At 41.4% G+C, this 19,065-nt stretch overlaps 1 protein-coding gene across 3 annotated transcripts; it reads right to left on the bottom strand.

The window, feature by feature from the left end:
* Positions 1 to 150: 150 nt before the first annotated feature.
* Positions 151 to 18,259, bottom strand: LOC108415252. Of its 3 annotated transcripts, none has more exons than XM_037531504.1 (6): positions 18,119 to 18,259; positions 9,167 to 9,234; positions 8,358 to 8,657; positions 7,968 to 8,258; positions 7,203 to 7,268; positions 151 to 7,051 (listed from the first exon to the last, which is right to left on the bottom strand). In XM_037531504.1, the coding sequence occupies exons 2-6, from the start codon at positions 9,225 to 9,227 to the stop codon at positions 6,900 to 6,902; spliced, it is 870 nt and encodes a 289-aa protein (XP_037387401.1). In that variant the 5' UTR covers positions 9,228 to 9,234; positions 18,119 to 18,259; the 3' UTR covers positions 151 to 6,899. The 3 variants fall into 3 exon arrangements, with proteins under 3 accessions (XP_037387401.1, XP_017543754.2, XP_037387402.1); XM_017688265.2 differs by lacking the exon at positions 18,119 to 18,259 and adding an exon at positions 16,865 to 16,942; XM_037531505.1 differs by lacking the exons at positions 7,203 to 7,268; positions 18,119 to 18,259 and adding an exon at positions 16,865 to 16,942.
* Between the last annotated feature and the right edge of the window lie 806 nt (positions 18,260 to 19,065).

Here is a 19,065-nt window from a genome sequence, read left to right as displayed (position 1 = left end):
TTAACTCCTCCTTATTTAATTAACCTTCAATAGCCCAAACTGCTTAACGTTGCTGTTACCATGGCAACGTGTTGACGTCTGTACACCGCCGCTGGTCCCCATGTGCAGTTTCAGAGTGAAATGTATGAATAAAGACCAGCACACCGCACATTTACAGCAGAACAAGCAGAAAGGCTTTATTCATATAGAAATATCATTAAAATATTTCACCATATTTTCAGTTTCCTCAGGTTTTTACAGTATAAACACAGCAGAAAACTTCTATAAAACACAGACAGGAGATAAATCACTTTAAAACAGATTTAAATCAGACATTTATATAAAAACATACCATATATGAAAATATTGTTAAACCATTTCTGTAATGAATGTTTTAATAATCCAGTGTTCTACACTGTCAGTGGTGCAGCATTAATGCTAAAAAACCACCACGTCCCTCCAAAGGCACAGAGTAACAGTATAAAACACTGAATATATAAATATGTACAGACGCTCATTAGACTGTGAAAGGATTTCCCTTACAGGACTCAGGTCCTTATAAAACATATAAACATGTTCATTAATAACCCACTCGAGGGTCAGCGTTAGGATTTCTGACCACCACGTCCCTCCAAAGACACAGAGTAACAGTATAAAACACTGAATATATAAATATGTACAGACGCTCATTAGACTGTGAAAGGCATTTCCTTACAGGACTCTCCTTATAAAACATATAAACATGTTCATTAATAACCCACTCGAGGGTCAGCGTTAGGATTTCTGACCACCACGTCCCTCCAAAGACACAGAGTAACAGTATAAAACACTCTGAATATATAAATATGTACAGACGCTCATTAGACTGTGAAAGGATTTCCCTTACAGGACTCAGGTCCTTATAAAACATATAAACATGTTCATTAATAATCCACTCGAGGGTCAGCGTTAGGATTTCTGACCACCACGTCCCTCCAAAGACACAGAGTAACAGTATAAAACACTCTGAATATATAAATATGTACAGACGCTCATTAGACTGTGAAAGGATTTCCCTTACAGGACTCAGGTCCTTATAAAACATATAAACATGTTCATTAATAATCCACTCGAGGGTCAGCGTTAGGATTTCTGAGACCACCACGTCCCTCCAAAGGCACAGAGTAACAGTATAAAACACTGAATATATAAATATGTACAGACGCTCATTAGACTGTGAAAGGCATTTCCTTACAGGACTCAGGTCCTTATAAAACATATAAACATGTTCATTAATAACCCACTCGAGGGTCAGCGTTAGGATTTCTGAGACCACCACGTCCCTCCAAAGACACAGAGTAACAGTATAAAACACTGAATATATAAATATGTACAGACGCTCATTAGACTGTGAAAGGCATTTCCTTACAGGACTCAGGTCCTTATAAAACATATAAACATGTTCATTAATAATCCACTCGAGGGTCAGCGTTAGGATTTCTGACCACCACGTCCCTCCAAAGACACAGAGTAACAGTATAAAACACTGAATATATAAATATGTACAGAAGCTCATTAGACTGTGAAAGGCATTCCCTTACAGGACTCAGGTCCTTATAAAACATATAAACATGTTCATTAATAACCCACTCAAGGGTCAGCGCTAGGATTTCTGACCACCACGTCCCTCCAAAGACACAGAGTAACAGTATAAAACACTGAATATATAAATATGTACAGACGCTCATTAGACTGTGAAAGGCATTTCCTTACAGGACTCAGGTCCTTATAAAACATATAAACATGTTCATTAATAACCCACTCGAGGGTCAGCGTTAGGATTTCTGACCACCACCTCCCTCCAAAGACACAGAGTAACAGTATAAAACACTCTGAATATATAAATATGTACAGACGCTCATTAGACTGTGAAAGGCATTTCCTTACAGGACTCAGGTCCTTATAAAACATATAAACATGTTCATTAATAACCCACTCGAGGGTCAGCGTTAGGATTTCTGACCACCACATCCCTCCAAAGACACAGAGTAACAGTATAAAACACTCTGAATATATAAATATGTACAGACGCTCATTAGACTGTGAAAGGCATTTCCTTACAGGACTCAGGTCCTTATAAAACATATAAACATGTTCATTAATAACCCACTCGAGGGTCAGCGTTAGGATTTCTGACCACCACGTCCCTCCAAAGACACAGAGTAACAGTATAAAACACTGAATATATAAATATGTACAGACGCTCATTAGACTGTGAAAGGCATTTCCTTACAGGACTCAGGTCCTTATAAAACATATAAACATGTTCATTAATAACCCACTCGAGGGTCAGCGTTAGGATTTCTGACCACCACGTCCCTCCAAAGACACAGAGTAACAGTATAAAACACTGAATATATAAATATGTACAGACGCTCATTAGACTGTGAAAGGCATTTCCTTACAGGACTCAGGTCCTTATAAAACATATAAACATGTTCATTAATAATCCACTCGAGGGTCAGCGTTAGGATTTCTGACCACCACGTCCCTCCAAAGGCACAGAGTAACAGTATAAAACACTGAATATATAAATATGTACAGAAGCTCATTAGACTGTGAAAGGCATTTCCTTACAGGACTCAGGTCCTTATAAAACATATAAACATGTTCATTAATAACCCACTCGAGGGTCAGCGTTAGGATTTCTGACCACCACGTCCCTCCAAAGACACAGAGTAACAGTATAAAACACTGAATATATAAATATGTACAGACGCTCATTAGACTGTGAAAGGCATTTCCTTACAGGACTCAGGTCCTTATAAAACATATAAACATGTTCATTAATAATCCACTCGAGGGTCAGCGTTAGGATTTCTGACCACCACGTCCCTCCAAAGGCACAGAGTAACAGTATAAAACACTGAATATATAAATATGTACAGAAGCTCATTAGACTGTGAAAGGCATTTCCTTACAGGACTCAGGTCCTTATAAAACATATAAACATGTTCATTAATAACCCACTCGAGGGTCAGCGTTAGGATTTCTGACCACCACGTCCCTCCAAAGACACAGAGTAACAGTATAAAACACTGAATATATAAATATGTACAGACGCTCATTAGACTGTGAAAGGCATTTCCTTACAGGACTCTCCTTATAAAACATATAAACATGTTCATTAATAACCCACTCGAGGGTCAGCGTTAGGATTTCTGACCACCACGTCCCTCCAAAGACACAGAGTAACAGTATAAAACACTCTGAATATATAAATATGTACAGACGCTCATTAGACTGTGAAAGGATTTCCCTTACAGGACTCAGGTCCTTATAAAACATATAAACATGTTCATTAATAATCCACTCGAGGGTCAGCGTTAGGATTTCTGACCACCACGTCCCTCCAAAGACACAGAGTAACAGTATAAAACACTCTGAATATATAAATATGTACAGACGCTCATTAGACTGTGAAAGGATTTCCCTTACAGGACTCAGGTCCTTATAAAACATATAAACATGTTCATTAATAACCCACTCGAGGGTCAGCGTTAGGATTTCTGAGACCACCACGTCCCTCCAAAGACACAGAGTAACAGTATAAAACACTGAATATATAAATATGTACAGACGCTCATTAGACTGTGAAAGGCATTTCCTTACAGGACTCAGGTCCTTATAAAACATATAAACATGTTCATTAATAACCCACTCGAGGGTCAGCGTTAGGATTTCTGACCACCACATCCCTCCAAAGACACAGAGTAACAGTATAAAACACTGAATATATAAATATGTACAGACGCTCATTAGACTGTGAAAGGCATTTCCTTACAGGACTCAGGTCCTTATAAAACATATAAACATGTTCATTAATAATCCACTCGAGGGTCAGCGTTAGGATTTCTGACCACCACCTCCCTCCAAAGACACAGAGTAACAGTATAAAACACTGAATATATAAATATGTACAGACGCTCATTAGACTGTGAAAGGCATTTCCTTACAGGACTCAGGTCCTTATAAAACATATAAACATGTTCATTAATAACCCACTCGAGGGTCAGCGTTAGGATTTCTGACCACCACGTCCCTCCAAAGACACAGAGTAACAGTATAAAACACTGAATATATAAATATGTACAGATGCTCATTAGACTGTGAAAGGCATTTCCTTACAGGACTCAGGTCCTTATAAAACATATAAACATGTTCATTAATAATCCACTCGAGGGTCAGCGCTAGGATTTCTGACCACCACATCCCTCCAAAGACACAGAGTAACAGTATAAAACACTCTGAATATATAAATATGTACAGACGCTCATTAGACTGTGAAAGGATTTCCCTTACAGGACTCAGGTCCTTATAAAACATATAAACATGTTCATTAATAATCCACTCGAGGGTCAGCGTTAGGATTTCTGACCACCACGTCCTCCAAAGGCACAGAGTAACAGTATAAAACACTGAATGATCCTGAGCCGACTGTAAATACGAAGCCCTCTACATTCCTGAGCAGCACTGAGTTAGAACACTGAAGAAGCCCAAACCCTTCAGAAATATGACTGTAGCGTCACTGAGCAAGTAAAGACGCTTTTGAACTACGTCTGATTTCAGGGTGGATTCATGATCCACTCTGAACTCCTTAATAATTTGGCTTCTACATACTTCAAGATTCTGCACTGAACTCCATTCTGGATACGTGCACATGGGAACTCTGAACCGAGTGGAACCGAACTTTTTCATTTTCCACTGTAAATAAGCATCTCACAGCTTTTTAAAGTCAGGACTTGCTTCTTCACGCCGTGGACGCTGACGCAAGGCAGAGTGGGGGGAAAAGTGATCAACTGAAAAACACCTGTAGAGCATTACACCTGTACAATATCCTCTCCATAAGACCTTTACATACATGACGCCCATGACTTTATATTCACACTCACACCCACACACACGTACAGTAATACACAAGGGCCCAGTCCCATTTCACCCCTCGACCCTACCACTGAGCGCTTAGCTCTCTGTTTCGCGTGTTCTCGTCTAGGGCTGGGGTGTCCTGATTCTTGTTGAGATAGAGGGGTGAAGTGTTGGGTCTACATGACCCACCAAATGGAGGTTTGTCAGAGACTAGGGGGGGTGGTAATAAATAATTGCCCCCCTCTTTGAAGGCGTCTGATCCCTAAATGTAACTAAAGCCCAGCAGTGAGGAGCTGAACTTTCCCCTCCTCTGCTGTCCCTGCAGACGGGCCGGGTCACCTACAGAGCGGCGCTGGTAGCTGATAATGAAGTGATGCTCTTTTATTAGAGGGGCTCATTTCAGAGGAAGATCTCAACCACTGCCCTGTAGCTCAGGAACAAGGGGTGAGGGTGAGACTCGGAAAGAAGGGGTAGGGGTAAAAAGAAGAAATGGGACTGGGCCAAGAAACAACCAGGTTAAGAGGGACTGGGCTACATCTCAGGGTCATAAAACAAAGCGATGTTACCGGCTTACTGACAAGTCAGTCAGAATAATAATAATAATAATAATAATAATAATAATATTATTATTATTAATAGAACAAACGAACACAGAACACAGCAAAGCAAGACGAGCTGAAGCGGTCAGTCGTATCAGGAGGCTGTTTAGGATCTTTTCCATTACAAAAAGGAGACGTTAGAAGACCTGGACTGGATTGTGGAGCTCAATGAATGGAAGGGCAGAAAACTGGAACTGATTAAAGGAACGAACTGATCAGAAATGAGAAATATTGTCATGGAGTAATGTTTTCACACCTGATGGCTTTGAACTACTTCTGAAATTCATATTTTCCCCAGTGCTTCTGTAAAGATGTTCTATATATATCCAATTATACACAACAAATACTGACCAGTCTCTCCATTTCAGTCACAACCAGTTTTCTAGACAGGGATTAATCCTAGTCCTGCTTCTAAACACAGGTTTACTGTGTCATTTAGAACTGGGATTGGTCAGATGACAGTTTTTAGGTAAATTCAGTACATTAGGCTTTACAAAACTGTAGCTTAATAAAAATGCCTTCCTTTGAAAATATATAATCTTATAAAAGTATCTGAAAATATTCATATTTATATTCACAGGTCAGTCTTTCATTTTTGTTATCAAATTGTGTTCCACATGGCAAACAGTCTGTGACCACCAACACTCACACACACACACACACACACACACACACACACACACACACACACACACACACACACACACACACACACACACTATATACGGGTTCAAACACCACCTTAAGCACCGCATTGTGGAGGCTTGTGACAGCATAAAAAATAAAATAAAATAAAATAAAACGGTGTCCTGTGACTTTTGACTCACCCTGTACACAAACACACACACACACACACACACACAGATGTTCAGTCTGCATTACAAAGAAACAACACACAACATCAACTTACAGCAATTAGGAACTAATAAATCTAAAGGAGATCAATAATCTGACAGATTAATTATCGCTTTAGTAACAAGGTCATGTTGTTAAGGTCATGTCCACTGCATGGGGTGCAGAATTTGCATATATTCGTCTACAAAACCAAAAGTAAATGAACGTTAACAGGGATGGGGAAGTAGCCAAGTAGCACTACTTTTTATAAGAACTACAGATTTTTGCTGAAGTTTTCAGGCAATCTGCACAAAATCTGAACCCCAGAATGCACCTGTACTACTAGCCTTAACTCAGGGGTCGCAACCCAAATGTTAAGAAGAGCCGTTTTGTCCTTTCAGCAAGAATTAAACCACCATCTCACACAGAACTGGCCATGTAGCCACAGAGGCTTAAAAAGCTAAAAACACAGCAGAACACAGAAGAAAAAGTGAGCGAGTGAAAAAGAGACAGAGACTGGGAACGATCTCCCCTCTGACGCTGCTTATTAGAGGGGCTTACAGGCTCATCGTCTCTTCTCCATTATGGGCCTTCATTTCTCCTCTGGAGCTGCTGAATTTTTCTCCACATCCACCCAATCACCAACAATAATACCCCACACACAGTGAGCGAGAGGACAGTCAGCCACACTGGCACACCGGATCCCTGGTCTCTGCACACACAGGGCTGGTCATCTACAAAACAAAGACAGAACATGTCAGATCACTTTATTCACACTGTCAGATCCTGATACACACACAGTTCACACTCTGTAATAATCCAATCAGAGTTCAGGAGAGTCTCTATAAATAAACGAGTTATGAATTTAAAAAATAAAGTGCGCACCAGATGATATGCTGCGGCGGAATCGAGGCTTTTCAATCTGTCTCTGTGCTTCAGCATCACCACCATCTGATAAAACATCACAACATCATCACAATGCAAGACATGAAACTGGAGATGAACTCAGTTCAGCAGTTCCAGCAGAAACCACCGGATTTATGATCTGATTAAACATCATCTGGATAGCTGAGCATCTCCTTTATGAAGAAATAATGAACATTTAACATAAATTACGCCCGTTTTGAAACACTAATAAAACTGATGAAGTTTCACTAAATTAAACGTCTTGCAGTGTGAAGCTGCTGTAATGACTGATCTTCTAAATGGTTCAATGAGTCTGAAGCTCTGGAGAAGCTGAACTACACAGAGGATCTGATATTCTACAAGATCTGGACTTCACACATAATTACAACACAATAAAAACCCAGAACAGCATTTTCTCCCCAGATTAAACCGTGTGGTCAAACTCACAAGCCGTCCAGCTCGGACGATCTACAGACATGAGGTATATACACAGACATTGTGTGGAATGCACTCGTTTAATTTGAGGAAAAAATTCTCAGCCGATTTTCAAATGTAACTGCAGCAAATTCAGATCCAGTCACTGCTATAAGATCAATGTGTGTGATACAGCAGTGAGCTGCACAGGGCAGCTGGTCTACCAGAGAAGAAGTCCATCATCAAGTCACAGTCGGCCTTAATCACAGGATTTATTTATCCGTCTTAGTAAACCAGTGACCGAGCTGTAAAAACCACACCAACTCATACCTTCGACTATCACTGTGTAGCTGTGGACGGCCTCTTCATTCCTTTTGTCCATGATGGTATAAACTCCACTGTCAGAAGGAGTCGCTCCTCTCAGCACAAACGTAGATGTGATTGATGTTCTCTGTTTATACTCAGGTTTACACTGCAGTGATCGTCCAACCACTGTACAGATCTGACCACTGGATGGTCCAGCTGCACCTGTACTGTTATAAATCATCTCCACTTCCTCTGGAATGTCCAGATCCAGAAACAGGGACTCACCGGGTTTTTTCTGAACCTTGGTGTTCAAGGCTGAGGAGAAAAAAACCAAAAGAAATCTTATCAACTGAAGGCAAACCTGAACTTGTAAGTCTGAGAGAAAAAAAAACAAAGAAACAGCTGGACACTTACGCTCAATCTTCAGAGTCACATCACAGAGATCTTTACCATCACAGTCACAGGTGTACAAGCCTCTCTTAGTGAAATCAGCGTCAGTGATGGTGAGAGAGAGATTCCCCTTCAGGTACTGATCATGGATCATCTGATATCCCTCCTTCACTGATCTACATGAAGTCTGATCACACTCAGCCAGAACATCAGTGGATTTACTGAACTCAGTCCATATGACCAAACCAGAGCATCTCTCAGAGCAGGACAGAGTGGCCGTCTCATTAAACTTCACCGTCACTGAGGGATTTGCTGATTCAGACACTGAAAGAGAAATTATAATAAGAGAAAAATGTTCAGCTTCAGTGAAATTCCTCATCAATTATTTCATAATTCTAATCATTTAAAGAGAATTTTTAAAACGCAGAGTTAGAGAAAAACATCTCCCAGTGAAAGCCGCGTTTTACAGTAGGAATAAATGGAGCTCATTATGCTGGTAGTGAACTACGCTGCCTGACTCAGCCGCCTCAGAACCAGAGAAACGGGCCTTAAACAGAAGTCAGGACCCTGCTGGGGTTCATCCTAAAGTTAGGACAGGATTTAGGAGGTTTAGTCTAGTTAGGATGTTTGTGTGATGCTGTTTTCTGATCTGGAGCTCATGATGAGATGATGAAGGGAGGAGCTCTTATTCTGGAATAGCTACTGAACTGAACTCAGTCGTCATGGAAACTAAACAACAGATTTCAGAGGTAAGAAGTTTCAGAGGTAAAAGTAAGAAGGTAAAATACAGTAAAGTCTTTAATAAGATCATAAAGGAGTGTCAGTGCACTGACCAGGAATGAACGTAACGGTCAGGAAGATCAGGACACGGAGGGCAGAGCTGCAGGACGGCATGACTGACCTACAGAGACAGAAAAGAGAGGTAAAGGGAGAGATAAGACATGAATGAAGGAAACATTTCAATATAGGACAACATATCTTGTCACCTGCTTCCAGGGCCTTAAACATCACCACATGTACTTGCTTACTAGTATATTATGGGAGTATCTGTGATAACACTATGTAACACAAGTTTTGTTCCCAGCTTTTTAATGTTATATTTCAATTGCTTATGTCTAAAACAAATTAAAAATTGCTTACATTCATCATAAACTTTGCTTTTGTGACCACGGCAACGGAAATTATGAATTTTTATTATAGAAACAGACGATTTAGCATCTTCTCATTTATACAGTCAGACTAAGAACACTATAGGCATTGCAAATTTACACAGATTACCAAAAACTGTTCAGAAGTGTGTGGTTTTCCGAGATTTACGACTATACTGCAAATCAGATTCACGAATCAATCCCCAAATATTGTCGCCCATCATGTTCTCGTTATATTGTCCTTGGTAACGGCATTCAAAGTTCATAATGTCCTGGTGGAAGCGCTCGCCTTGCTCCTCTGAATAAGCTCCCATGTTCTCTTTGAACTTATCAAGATGAGCATCAAGGATATGGATTTTGAGTGACGTCCTGCAGCCCATTGCAGCATAGATCTTCATCAGAGTCTGGACCAGTTGTACATAGTTTTCATCTTTATGATTGCCTAGGCAGAAATCGCGAATCCCTGCGACAAAACTGTTCCAAGCTGCTCTCTCCTTCCTATTCAGCTTCTTGGGAAATTCACTGCACTCTATGATCTTCTTGATTTGTGGTCCGACGAAGACACCATCTTTGATGTTTGCTTCAGACAGCTTAGGGAAAAGATCTTGGAGGTAATTGAAAGCTCTCGACTTCTTATTTAGAGCCCTGACAAATTGTTTTATGAGCCCCAACTTGATGTGTAGTGGTGGCAACAGCACCTTGCGTGGGTCCACCAGTGGCTCCCACTTTACATTGTTCTTCCCCACAGTGAACTCTGTCCGCTGAGGCCAGTCCCGCCTGTGGTAGTGCGCTTTAGTATCCCGGCTGTCCCAAAGGCAAATAAAGCAAGGATACTTAGTAAAACCACCTTGGAGGCCCATCAGGAATGACACCATTTTGAAATCTCCAATAACTTCCCAGCCGTACTCATCATACTTCAAGGCACCTAGCAACATCTTGACACTGGTGTATTCCTCTTTCAGGTGCACCGAGTGAGCTACAGGAAGAGATGGGTACTTGTTCCCATTGTGAAGCAGCACGGCTTTGAGGCTCTTGCATGAGCTGTCTATGAAGAGACGCCACTCATTCGGGTTACAGGTGATACCTATAGCCTCGAATAGACCGGCCACATTGTTGCAGAAGCACAGTCCGTCTTGATGACTGAAGAAGGTGGAAAAAACTTGGTGACGCTTCCTCTGACCTGTGACTTGGATGCTTTCATCTAATAAGTTCCATTGCTTGAGCCTTGACGTCAGAAGCTCAGCGTTGGACTTGGTGAGACCAAGGTCTCTGACTAAGTTGCTGTGTACTGTAAGGAAAAAGGATGTCTCTCCAAACTCGATAAAAATGGTCAATCTTTATTCCATGCAGTATCAAAGTACAAGAGTGTACTGAGGATTCAGCAGAGCAAGACTGATCACCTGGTAGCAGAGTAACACACAATATATACATTTGAATGTAGTGGTCCTTCCTAAGCTCCTCCTGTAATGGGTGTGGGGTGAAGTGTGAATACTGTCGTTATCAGAATCTGAATAGAGAATGAATTCACACCTGTCTGTCCAGGTCAATTCCCCTTTGTCTGTAATGGCTGTTGCCCACTTACTATGCAATCCCAATCAATTAGATCATGTCTCTCCGTCTCTCAGGAAGGGCTATAGTGGCCCTATATAACTGTAGTTATACAGATACATTGTAGTTATACAATTCTGTACAGTCCCAGAAAGTTCTAGATAATTCTGGACAGTTCTAGAAACTTCTTGATAGTTCTCACAATTCCAGAAGCTTCTTAAGTATCTTCAAATATGGCGCATATCCTTAAAAATAGATCAATTTCAAAATATCATTGTGCTGACCACAAAAGCAAAGTTTACAGGGAATAATAACTTTTTTCTATTCATTTAGGGTCCAAACAATCAGGAAAACACACTTAACAACTGGGAACAAAGTTTTTTTGAAAATTGTTACATGGTGTAATTAAATGTGCTCAGTTCTGCATGAAGTGATGGAGATAACATTCAAAAAGTGCCGCTCAAAAACATCTGAAATTCCTTTCTGCCTTATAATATTAATTACAGTTTGGAGGCCAAACTAAAGATCATATTACAGACACACCGTTTACAGAACTACACTATTATTCTGTTATTTCACGTCAGAGAGATTAAACCTAAAGTCCCGCACCATCACTCGGTTCACTCCATGACTGTAGTTGGTCCTAATCACAGCTCCTTAGTTCTGAGATCTTCACAGCAGGCATGATGGTAGTTCAGTTTAATTTCTTTATTGATTTGCAATGCAAGCTTAATTCAGTTCACTTCATGGACATGAACACACACCATCAGTACTGACCAGGAGAGGAGAGAGAAAAGAGAGAAAGAGAGAACAGAACTGACCTACAGACACACACACACCATCAGTACTGACCAGGAGAGGAGAGAGAAGAGAGAGAGAGAGAGAACAGAACTGACCTACAGACACACACACACCATCAGTACTGACCAGGAGAGGAGAGAGAGAGAAGGAGAGAACAGAACTGACCTATAGACACACACACACCATCAGTACTGACCAGGAGAGAAGAGAGAGAGAGAGAGAACAGAACTGACCTACAGACACACACACACCATCAGTACTGACCAGGAGAGGAGAGAGAGAGAAGGAGAGAACAGAACTGACCTACAGACACACACACACCATCAGTACTGACCAGGAGAGGAGAGAGAGAGAAGGAGAGAACAGAACTGACCTACAGACACACACACCATCAGTACTGACCAGGAGAGGAGAGAGAAAAGAGAGAAAGAGAGAACAGAACTGACCTACAGACACACACACACACACACACCATCAGTACTGACCAGGAGAGGAGAGAGAGACGAGAGAGAGAGAGAACAGAACTGACCTACAGACACACACACACCATCAGTACTGACCAGGAGAGGAGAGAGAGAAGAGAGAACAGAACTGACCTACAGACACACACACACCATCAGTACTGACCAGGAGAGGAGAGAGAGAAGAGAGAACAGAACTGACCTACAGACACACACACCATCAGTACTGACCAGGAGAGGAGAGAGAGAAGAGAGAACAGAACTGACCTACAGACACACACACCGTCAGTACTGACCGGGAGAGGAGAGAGAGAAGAGAGAACAGAACTGACCTACAGACACACACACCATCAGTACTGACCAGGAGAGGAGAGAGAGAGAGAGAGAGAGAGAGAGAGAGAGAGAGAACAGAACTGACCTACAGACACACACACACCATCAGTACTGACCAGGAGAGGAGAGAGAGAGAAGAGAGAGAGAACAGAACTGACCTACAGACACACACACACCATCAGTACTGACCAGGAGAGGAGAGAGAGAGAGAGAGAGAGAGAGAGAGAGAGAGAGAACAGAACTGATCTACAGACACACACACCATCAGTACTGACCAGGAGAGGAGAGAGGAGAGAGGAGAGAGAGAGAGAGAGAGAGAGAGAGAGAGAGAGAGAGAGAACAGAACTGACCTACAGACACACACACACCATCAGTACTGACCAGGAGAGGAGAGAGAGAGAGAGAAGGAGAGAACAGAACTGACCTACAGACACACACCATCAGTACTGACCAGGACAAGAGAGAGAGAGAGAGAGAGAGAGAGAGAGAGAGAGAGAGAGAGAGAGACAGACAGACAGACACAGAGAGAGAGAGAGAGAGAGAGAGAGAGACAGAGACAGAGAGAGAGAGAGAGAGAGAGAGAGAGAGAGAGAACAGAACTGACCTACAGACACACACACACCATCAGTACTGACCAGGAGAGGAGAGAGAGAAGAGAGAAAGAGAGACCAGAACTGACTTACTTACAGACACACACACACACACACACACACACACACACACACACACACACACCATCAGTACTGACCAGGAGAGGAGAGAGAGAAGAGAGAAAGAGAGACCAGAACTGACTTACTTACAGACACACACACACACACACACACACACACACACACACACACACACACACACACACACACACCATCAGTACTGACCAGGAGAGGAGAGAGAGAAAGAGAGAAAGAGAGAACAGAACAGAACTGACCTACAGACACACACACCATCAGTACTGACCAGGAGAGGACAAACAGGAGAAAAGACCAAAAGACCTGCATCCAGTGTCACAAATGCTGATCTAGACCCAGGACTGACTCTGGTCTGCGTGAGGGATTCATTATTCTTCTAGAAGGTTATCGACTGCAGAGCTACCTTGGTGAACATGGATGGAACACATTTAAGGTTCATTACTTTACTATTTTTGACAATGATGGCATGGCAAGTCATAATAAGCTCATAACTTTATCACCATCATGTTCTTCTGATGGACTACCAAAGCACCACTTTTCATGCTGCGGACTGCCTCAGGGTTCACTGAGGATAATGGGATTTTCTTTGATACACTCTTAGGAACGCTACGTAAATGTGAGCATCTTCAAACTAAATTTGTCCATCGTTTCTTCTAAATCTCTCAAAGACCACAACACCACCTAAAAACCACAACATGCGTGAGTGAGAATATTACCACATCCTGGCATTATCTACAAAACAAAGCTCAGGTGATGCTGCAGTAGATGAGCTAGAATATGAAGCTGGAATAAAGCAGTGGTGCTGGTCTGACAGTCAGCAAGTGCAGTGATGTTACTGAAACAGTCACTCAAACTGGGGAACCACTCAGAACTATGAACAAGCCAAGCTAGTCTGAAGTTTAGGTGGAAGCTCTAGTTCAGATAAATGTGTTGATAATTCATTAGAACTCTTTAATATCAGACAGAAATTAGTGTGCCATTCAAACCTAGGTTAAATTCATGTAGTGTACCACCAAGCACTATTAAAGACCACCCAGTTAGGTGACCACATCCATACGGTGCTGTTTCCAGTCTTTGCTCATATTAAATTCTAAAACTAATCCACAGCGATTCTGAGCACCGTTCCAATCTCTGAGCGTGTGAATCAGTGAATCAACATCAATCACTTTCAACTGACAGCCAGTAAAGCTAACTAACCAGCTAACTGGCTAAACTGAAATAAATTAATTAATTAATTACAACATCAGTTAATTGGGAAGTTATTTATTTTCAATATTCCTCTTTTGGGTACTGATGACATGTGAACGGACCATGGAAGCCAGTAAAGATGCACATATTCCTGGCATCACCATCACAGAGCGGTGCACCTGTTCTTTTCTGGTTTGGGTGGCATTTAACGTGCCCCTCTTTTTGTGTTAGTACCTAAAAACTGAGACAAAATTTCCAATGGAAATGAAATGCCTGCAGTTTGTTTTCCTCCCAATCATTTCAGCGCATTTACAAGCACATTTCATTGTTTAACAACAGAGCCTGTCGGACAGAAACGCCAGTAGCTCCAGAACCACTGCGTCTGTACTGATCTGATCAATAGTGTTGTTTACTTTAATCTATGAGAGAATTGCACCACATTAACACTGAAAAAGGACACTGAACTACCCGGTAGTTAAACGCGTAGTTAACGGCTGTTCTAAGACCAGTGGGCATATTATATCTGTAAAAAGTGATGCTACACTGATAAAAGGTTAGCTTGATAATGGACGCTCAATATTCAGACGCTCACAGTCCTTCAGGTTCAGCCGATGCTGTAAAAGTGTAGAGAAGAGAAAAGGTCTTATTTGATTTCAGAGGAATGATCTAACGGTCCCTCAGACGCTTCAGAACTCCTCACACTCAGTACGTCAAGTTGGGCGGCTTCTTAAAACAGACTACTGGGAGATAAACAGCACATCTGTGGAATGAGTGCAGGACTAAAATGACTAGTTTTACATTTTAAATGCTCAGTAGCTAAAATAAAGCTGAGCGGGGCAGCGAGGCGTCAGCAAGGATGCACAACATATGGATTATGTATATAATGCAAGATCAGCTTTATATTCACTTTTTCCGTTTTCATTTCAACAGCATTTTAGTCCCATTAAGTAAAGCACTAAAAATGAGTGTATGGAGCAGCTCGGTGCAAACAACCATGAGCAACCTCTGGATTTTGAACATTGCATTATATACGCATTTTAAATATAAACAGAATTTCAGCTGCATTACACTAAAAACATCTGTCTATGCTGCAGCTGTTTCACCAACCAGGCACCTCCTTTGGATTTTGGATGTAAGTCAACTTTATATTAGTTTTATGTATTTTTCACTTCAATAATATTCAAGCCACGTTACATACAACACTAAAAACAGCTGTGCGTGTTGCAGCTATTCTTCAGCAACGACGCACAACCTCAGGATTTTGGATATAATGAAATAACTACTTTAGATTTTTTCCTATTTTTGGATTTCAAAGTGCTTTTAGCTGCTTTATATCCAAAGAATAACTGGCAAGTACATGTTTAACTACCGGTTAATTAAACGTCTGTTTTCAATATTAAAGTCGTGTAATTCTCAGGACAGATCAAAGTAACCAGCACTATTGATCAGATGTGTACAGACACGGTGGTTCAGGAGCTGCTGGTGTTTAATCTCTGACATTATCGATCATTAAAGGAAATAAAACATTTATAAAAGCACTGAAACCATTCAGAGGAAAAGACGCAGCTGCAGGTCTAGAGATGCATGTGTTTTATGTCCACTGGACATCCTGTCTCAGTTTTTCAGCAGGAACACAAAGAGAGGAGAAATCCCAGTTTGGCTGTGGAGACGTTCTCACAACCTACTGCTGTGGTGCCCAAAACGTTGTCACAATGTTGAAACATAATTACTTAGAAAGTTGTTACAACGTTCTCGGGTCGTTCTCACAACCTCCTACAACCCTCATGAAGTCCACGGTGTTGTGAATGAAACTCAGTGGAACTGTGATGAGCTGCCAACAGGTACACAGGTCACAACACAGCACAGCAGCTCCACACAGACCAGGGGGAGATGCTCCACCAGTAACCCGGCTGATGAACAGAGCCGGGGCTCCTCACCAACACACAGCAGCTCAACCCAGACCAGCGGGAGCTGCTCCACCACTAACCCGGCTGATGAACAGAGCAGGAGCTCCTCACCAAAACACAGCAGCTCAACCCAGACCAGCGGGAGCTGCTCCACCACTAACCCGGCTGATGAACAGAGTCAGAGCTCCTCACCAACACACAGCAGCTCCACACAGACCAGCGGGAGCTGCTCCACCACTAACCCGGCTGATGAACAGAGCAGGAGCTCCTCACCAAAACACAGCAGCTCCACACAGACCAGGGGGAGATGCTCCACCAGTAACCCGGCGGATGTTGTGGCCTCACAGCTGAGCACTAAAGCCACACAAGCGAAAGCGGTGGGTCACACCGCTCTCCTCCAACATTTAAACACTTTAACACGTGCCCACAACATTAGTGCGTACTAACAGCATGACTTACCGCTCGGTTTCTTCAGAAAAACGAAGCTAACTAGCGCCTCTGTTTCAGACTGCACCACAGAAAAACACGAGAAGTAAGCCCCGGAAAAAGAATTTCAAAATAAAAGTCTTTATTTAAAATGAAAGTCTACATTTTAAAATAGCAGTAAGTGTGTATTAATTTCCAAAAAAACACACACACACACACACACACACACACACACACACACACACACACACACACACACACATATATATATATATATATATATATATATATATATATATATATATATATATATATATATATATATGTATATATATATATATATATATATATATATATATATAGTGTGTGTGTGTGTGTGTGTTTCAAATAAACCTAAGATTTTGTAGCAAGAACAAATGGCCATGTGGAGAGTTTAAAACTTTATATACTCTCTGATCAGACATTTATTAAATACACTAGAATTTCAAGTGAAAACACAAGTAGGAATATTTAACTCGCCATGACCGATGCTCATTAAATACTGTTACTAATCAGTAAGCACTGTTACTGCTTCAGCAAGTTACAGTTAACAAAATGCCAAATGACTGTTGGTGTATAACCATCTTTTCTCTGTCCGTTAGTCTAATGTTTACTGTATATTTATATTTTTGTTGATTTCCAGTGGGTTAATCAAACATCTGGACCCACAGTGCAGTTGGCTGTGTTGAAAACCACTTATTTCATTGTACTTCAGGTTAACAGATGATAAACATGGATGTACTGATGTGAGGGTCCTTCACACCGACCTCTCTTAGTTTGACTAATTCAGTGAAGAATGATCTTCACCAATCTACCGGTCATCAATCTACCTCAAACTGGTTGCTTGGTGGCTCTGAAACTGGACAGGAATCCATCCATACCTGTTCTAACACAGCCCCCTGAGCTCTTGGGCCTCGGAGAGCCCCCAGCCCCTTATAGCTCTTTACGAGAGCCCCTGACAGTGTGTACCCTACTGGAGATCAGCAGTTGGCCTTCGGGACCCCCAGTTTGGTTGGAACAGAAATCTGGACCATCTGGGGTCCCTGTGTGTAAAATGATGACGTTCTTTTGTTTGGATTGAATTTCCTGCTCATTTGTGCAGTTTTGATCTCAAAATGAAAATCCTAATTCAGTTTATTTTATTTAATTAATTAGAGATTTAGATGCTTTACTAGCAGCTTTATTTAAATTAATATGCATTTCCAGAACTGAATATTCATACCTTACGATGACCAGAACGTAATGTACCTTATATTCTTCTATGGGGTACATTTACCCCTTATTGCTCCCACATGCTGGACTCATCAGCAGGAGAAGAAGCTGGATGAGGGTCTCAGTGCTCTGCTGAGGGGGTGAACTGATACTCCACACTGCAGCAGTGATGAGGGTTCAGGTCGAGATGTGACGGCGCCCTCTGGTGGAAAGTTCTGGATACTGTGAATATATTTGGGAAAAGTTGTAAAACCTGGACTTGAATCAAGCCTCTAAAATCTCTGGAGTTCTTGCATGTGGGAATTTTTATTGTTTGGTTTTAATCAGTAATGTAGCTCATTCCATCTGAGAATAAAATGCTGATTTCTCATTGGTTATTCATATTTTCATACATTCATACACTACAAAAGCATTTTTACTGCTACAGGCATCAGAAAGCGGTCCTTAATGAACATACAGGAGTGTCCAGAAATCAATTATTAAAAAAGATTTTATTAAACATTGACCAGCCCTTATGAAGGACGCTGGAGTCTAATTACGTCACACTCCTGTCATGCGGTTCTGTGGAGAGATGTTCAGATTTCAGTTTGATTTATTATTAGTAAAAACTTCTCCACATCCAGGCTAGAACTCACTCAGACATGATCATTCTGAGCTCATGTTTAAAGAAACTACACAGATGCTGAGCATAAAGCAGGATGATGCTCACTCACACTTTCAGTGTATATAAATCAAAACCCCGGTCTCCAAAACCGAAACTTTACAGGAGGAGGAACAAACTTGCTCTACTTTTAATGGAAGTCAGTGGAACCAGAATTCTGTCCAAGTCAGTTGGGGTCATTTCTGTTGGTCCATTCACCATGAAATTCACACACAATGTAAAGAACCACGAGTGGTTTCACAGGAAAAACTGAAAAACGACAAAAATGAACATAGACGGTTTTGTTCTGACAGCAGCGACGTACACATTTCTATACACACAC

Source organism: Pygocentrus nattereri, chromosome 20 (genome assembly GCF_015220715.1).
Source record: "Pygocentrus nattereri isolate fPygNat1 chromosome 20, fPygNat1.pri, whole genome shotgun sequence".
NCBI lineage: Eukaryota > Metazoa > Chordata > Actinopteri > Characiformes > Serrasalmidae > Pygocentrus > Pygocentrus nattereri.
This window is presented reverse-complemented; position numbering and strand designations above follow the sequence as displayed.

Excerpts from the sequence above, each read along its gene's own strand:
- LOC108415252 (XM_037531504.1), bottom strand. The coding sequence starts at position 9,227 with ATGCCGTCCTGCAGCTCTGCCCTCCGTGTCCTGATCTTCCTGACCGTT. Across the intron at positions 8,259-8,357 it reads TGTGACTCTGAAGATTGAGC|CCTTGAACACCAAGGTTCAG; the intron begins GTAAGTGTCCAG and ends TTTTCTCCTCAG. Across the intron at positions 7,269-7,967 it reads CTACACAGTGATAGTCGAAG|ATGGTGGTGATGCTGAAGCA; the intron begins GTATGAGTTGGT and ends ATGTTTTATCAG.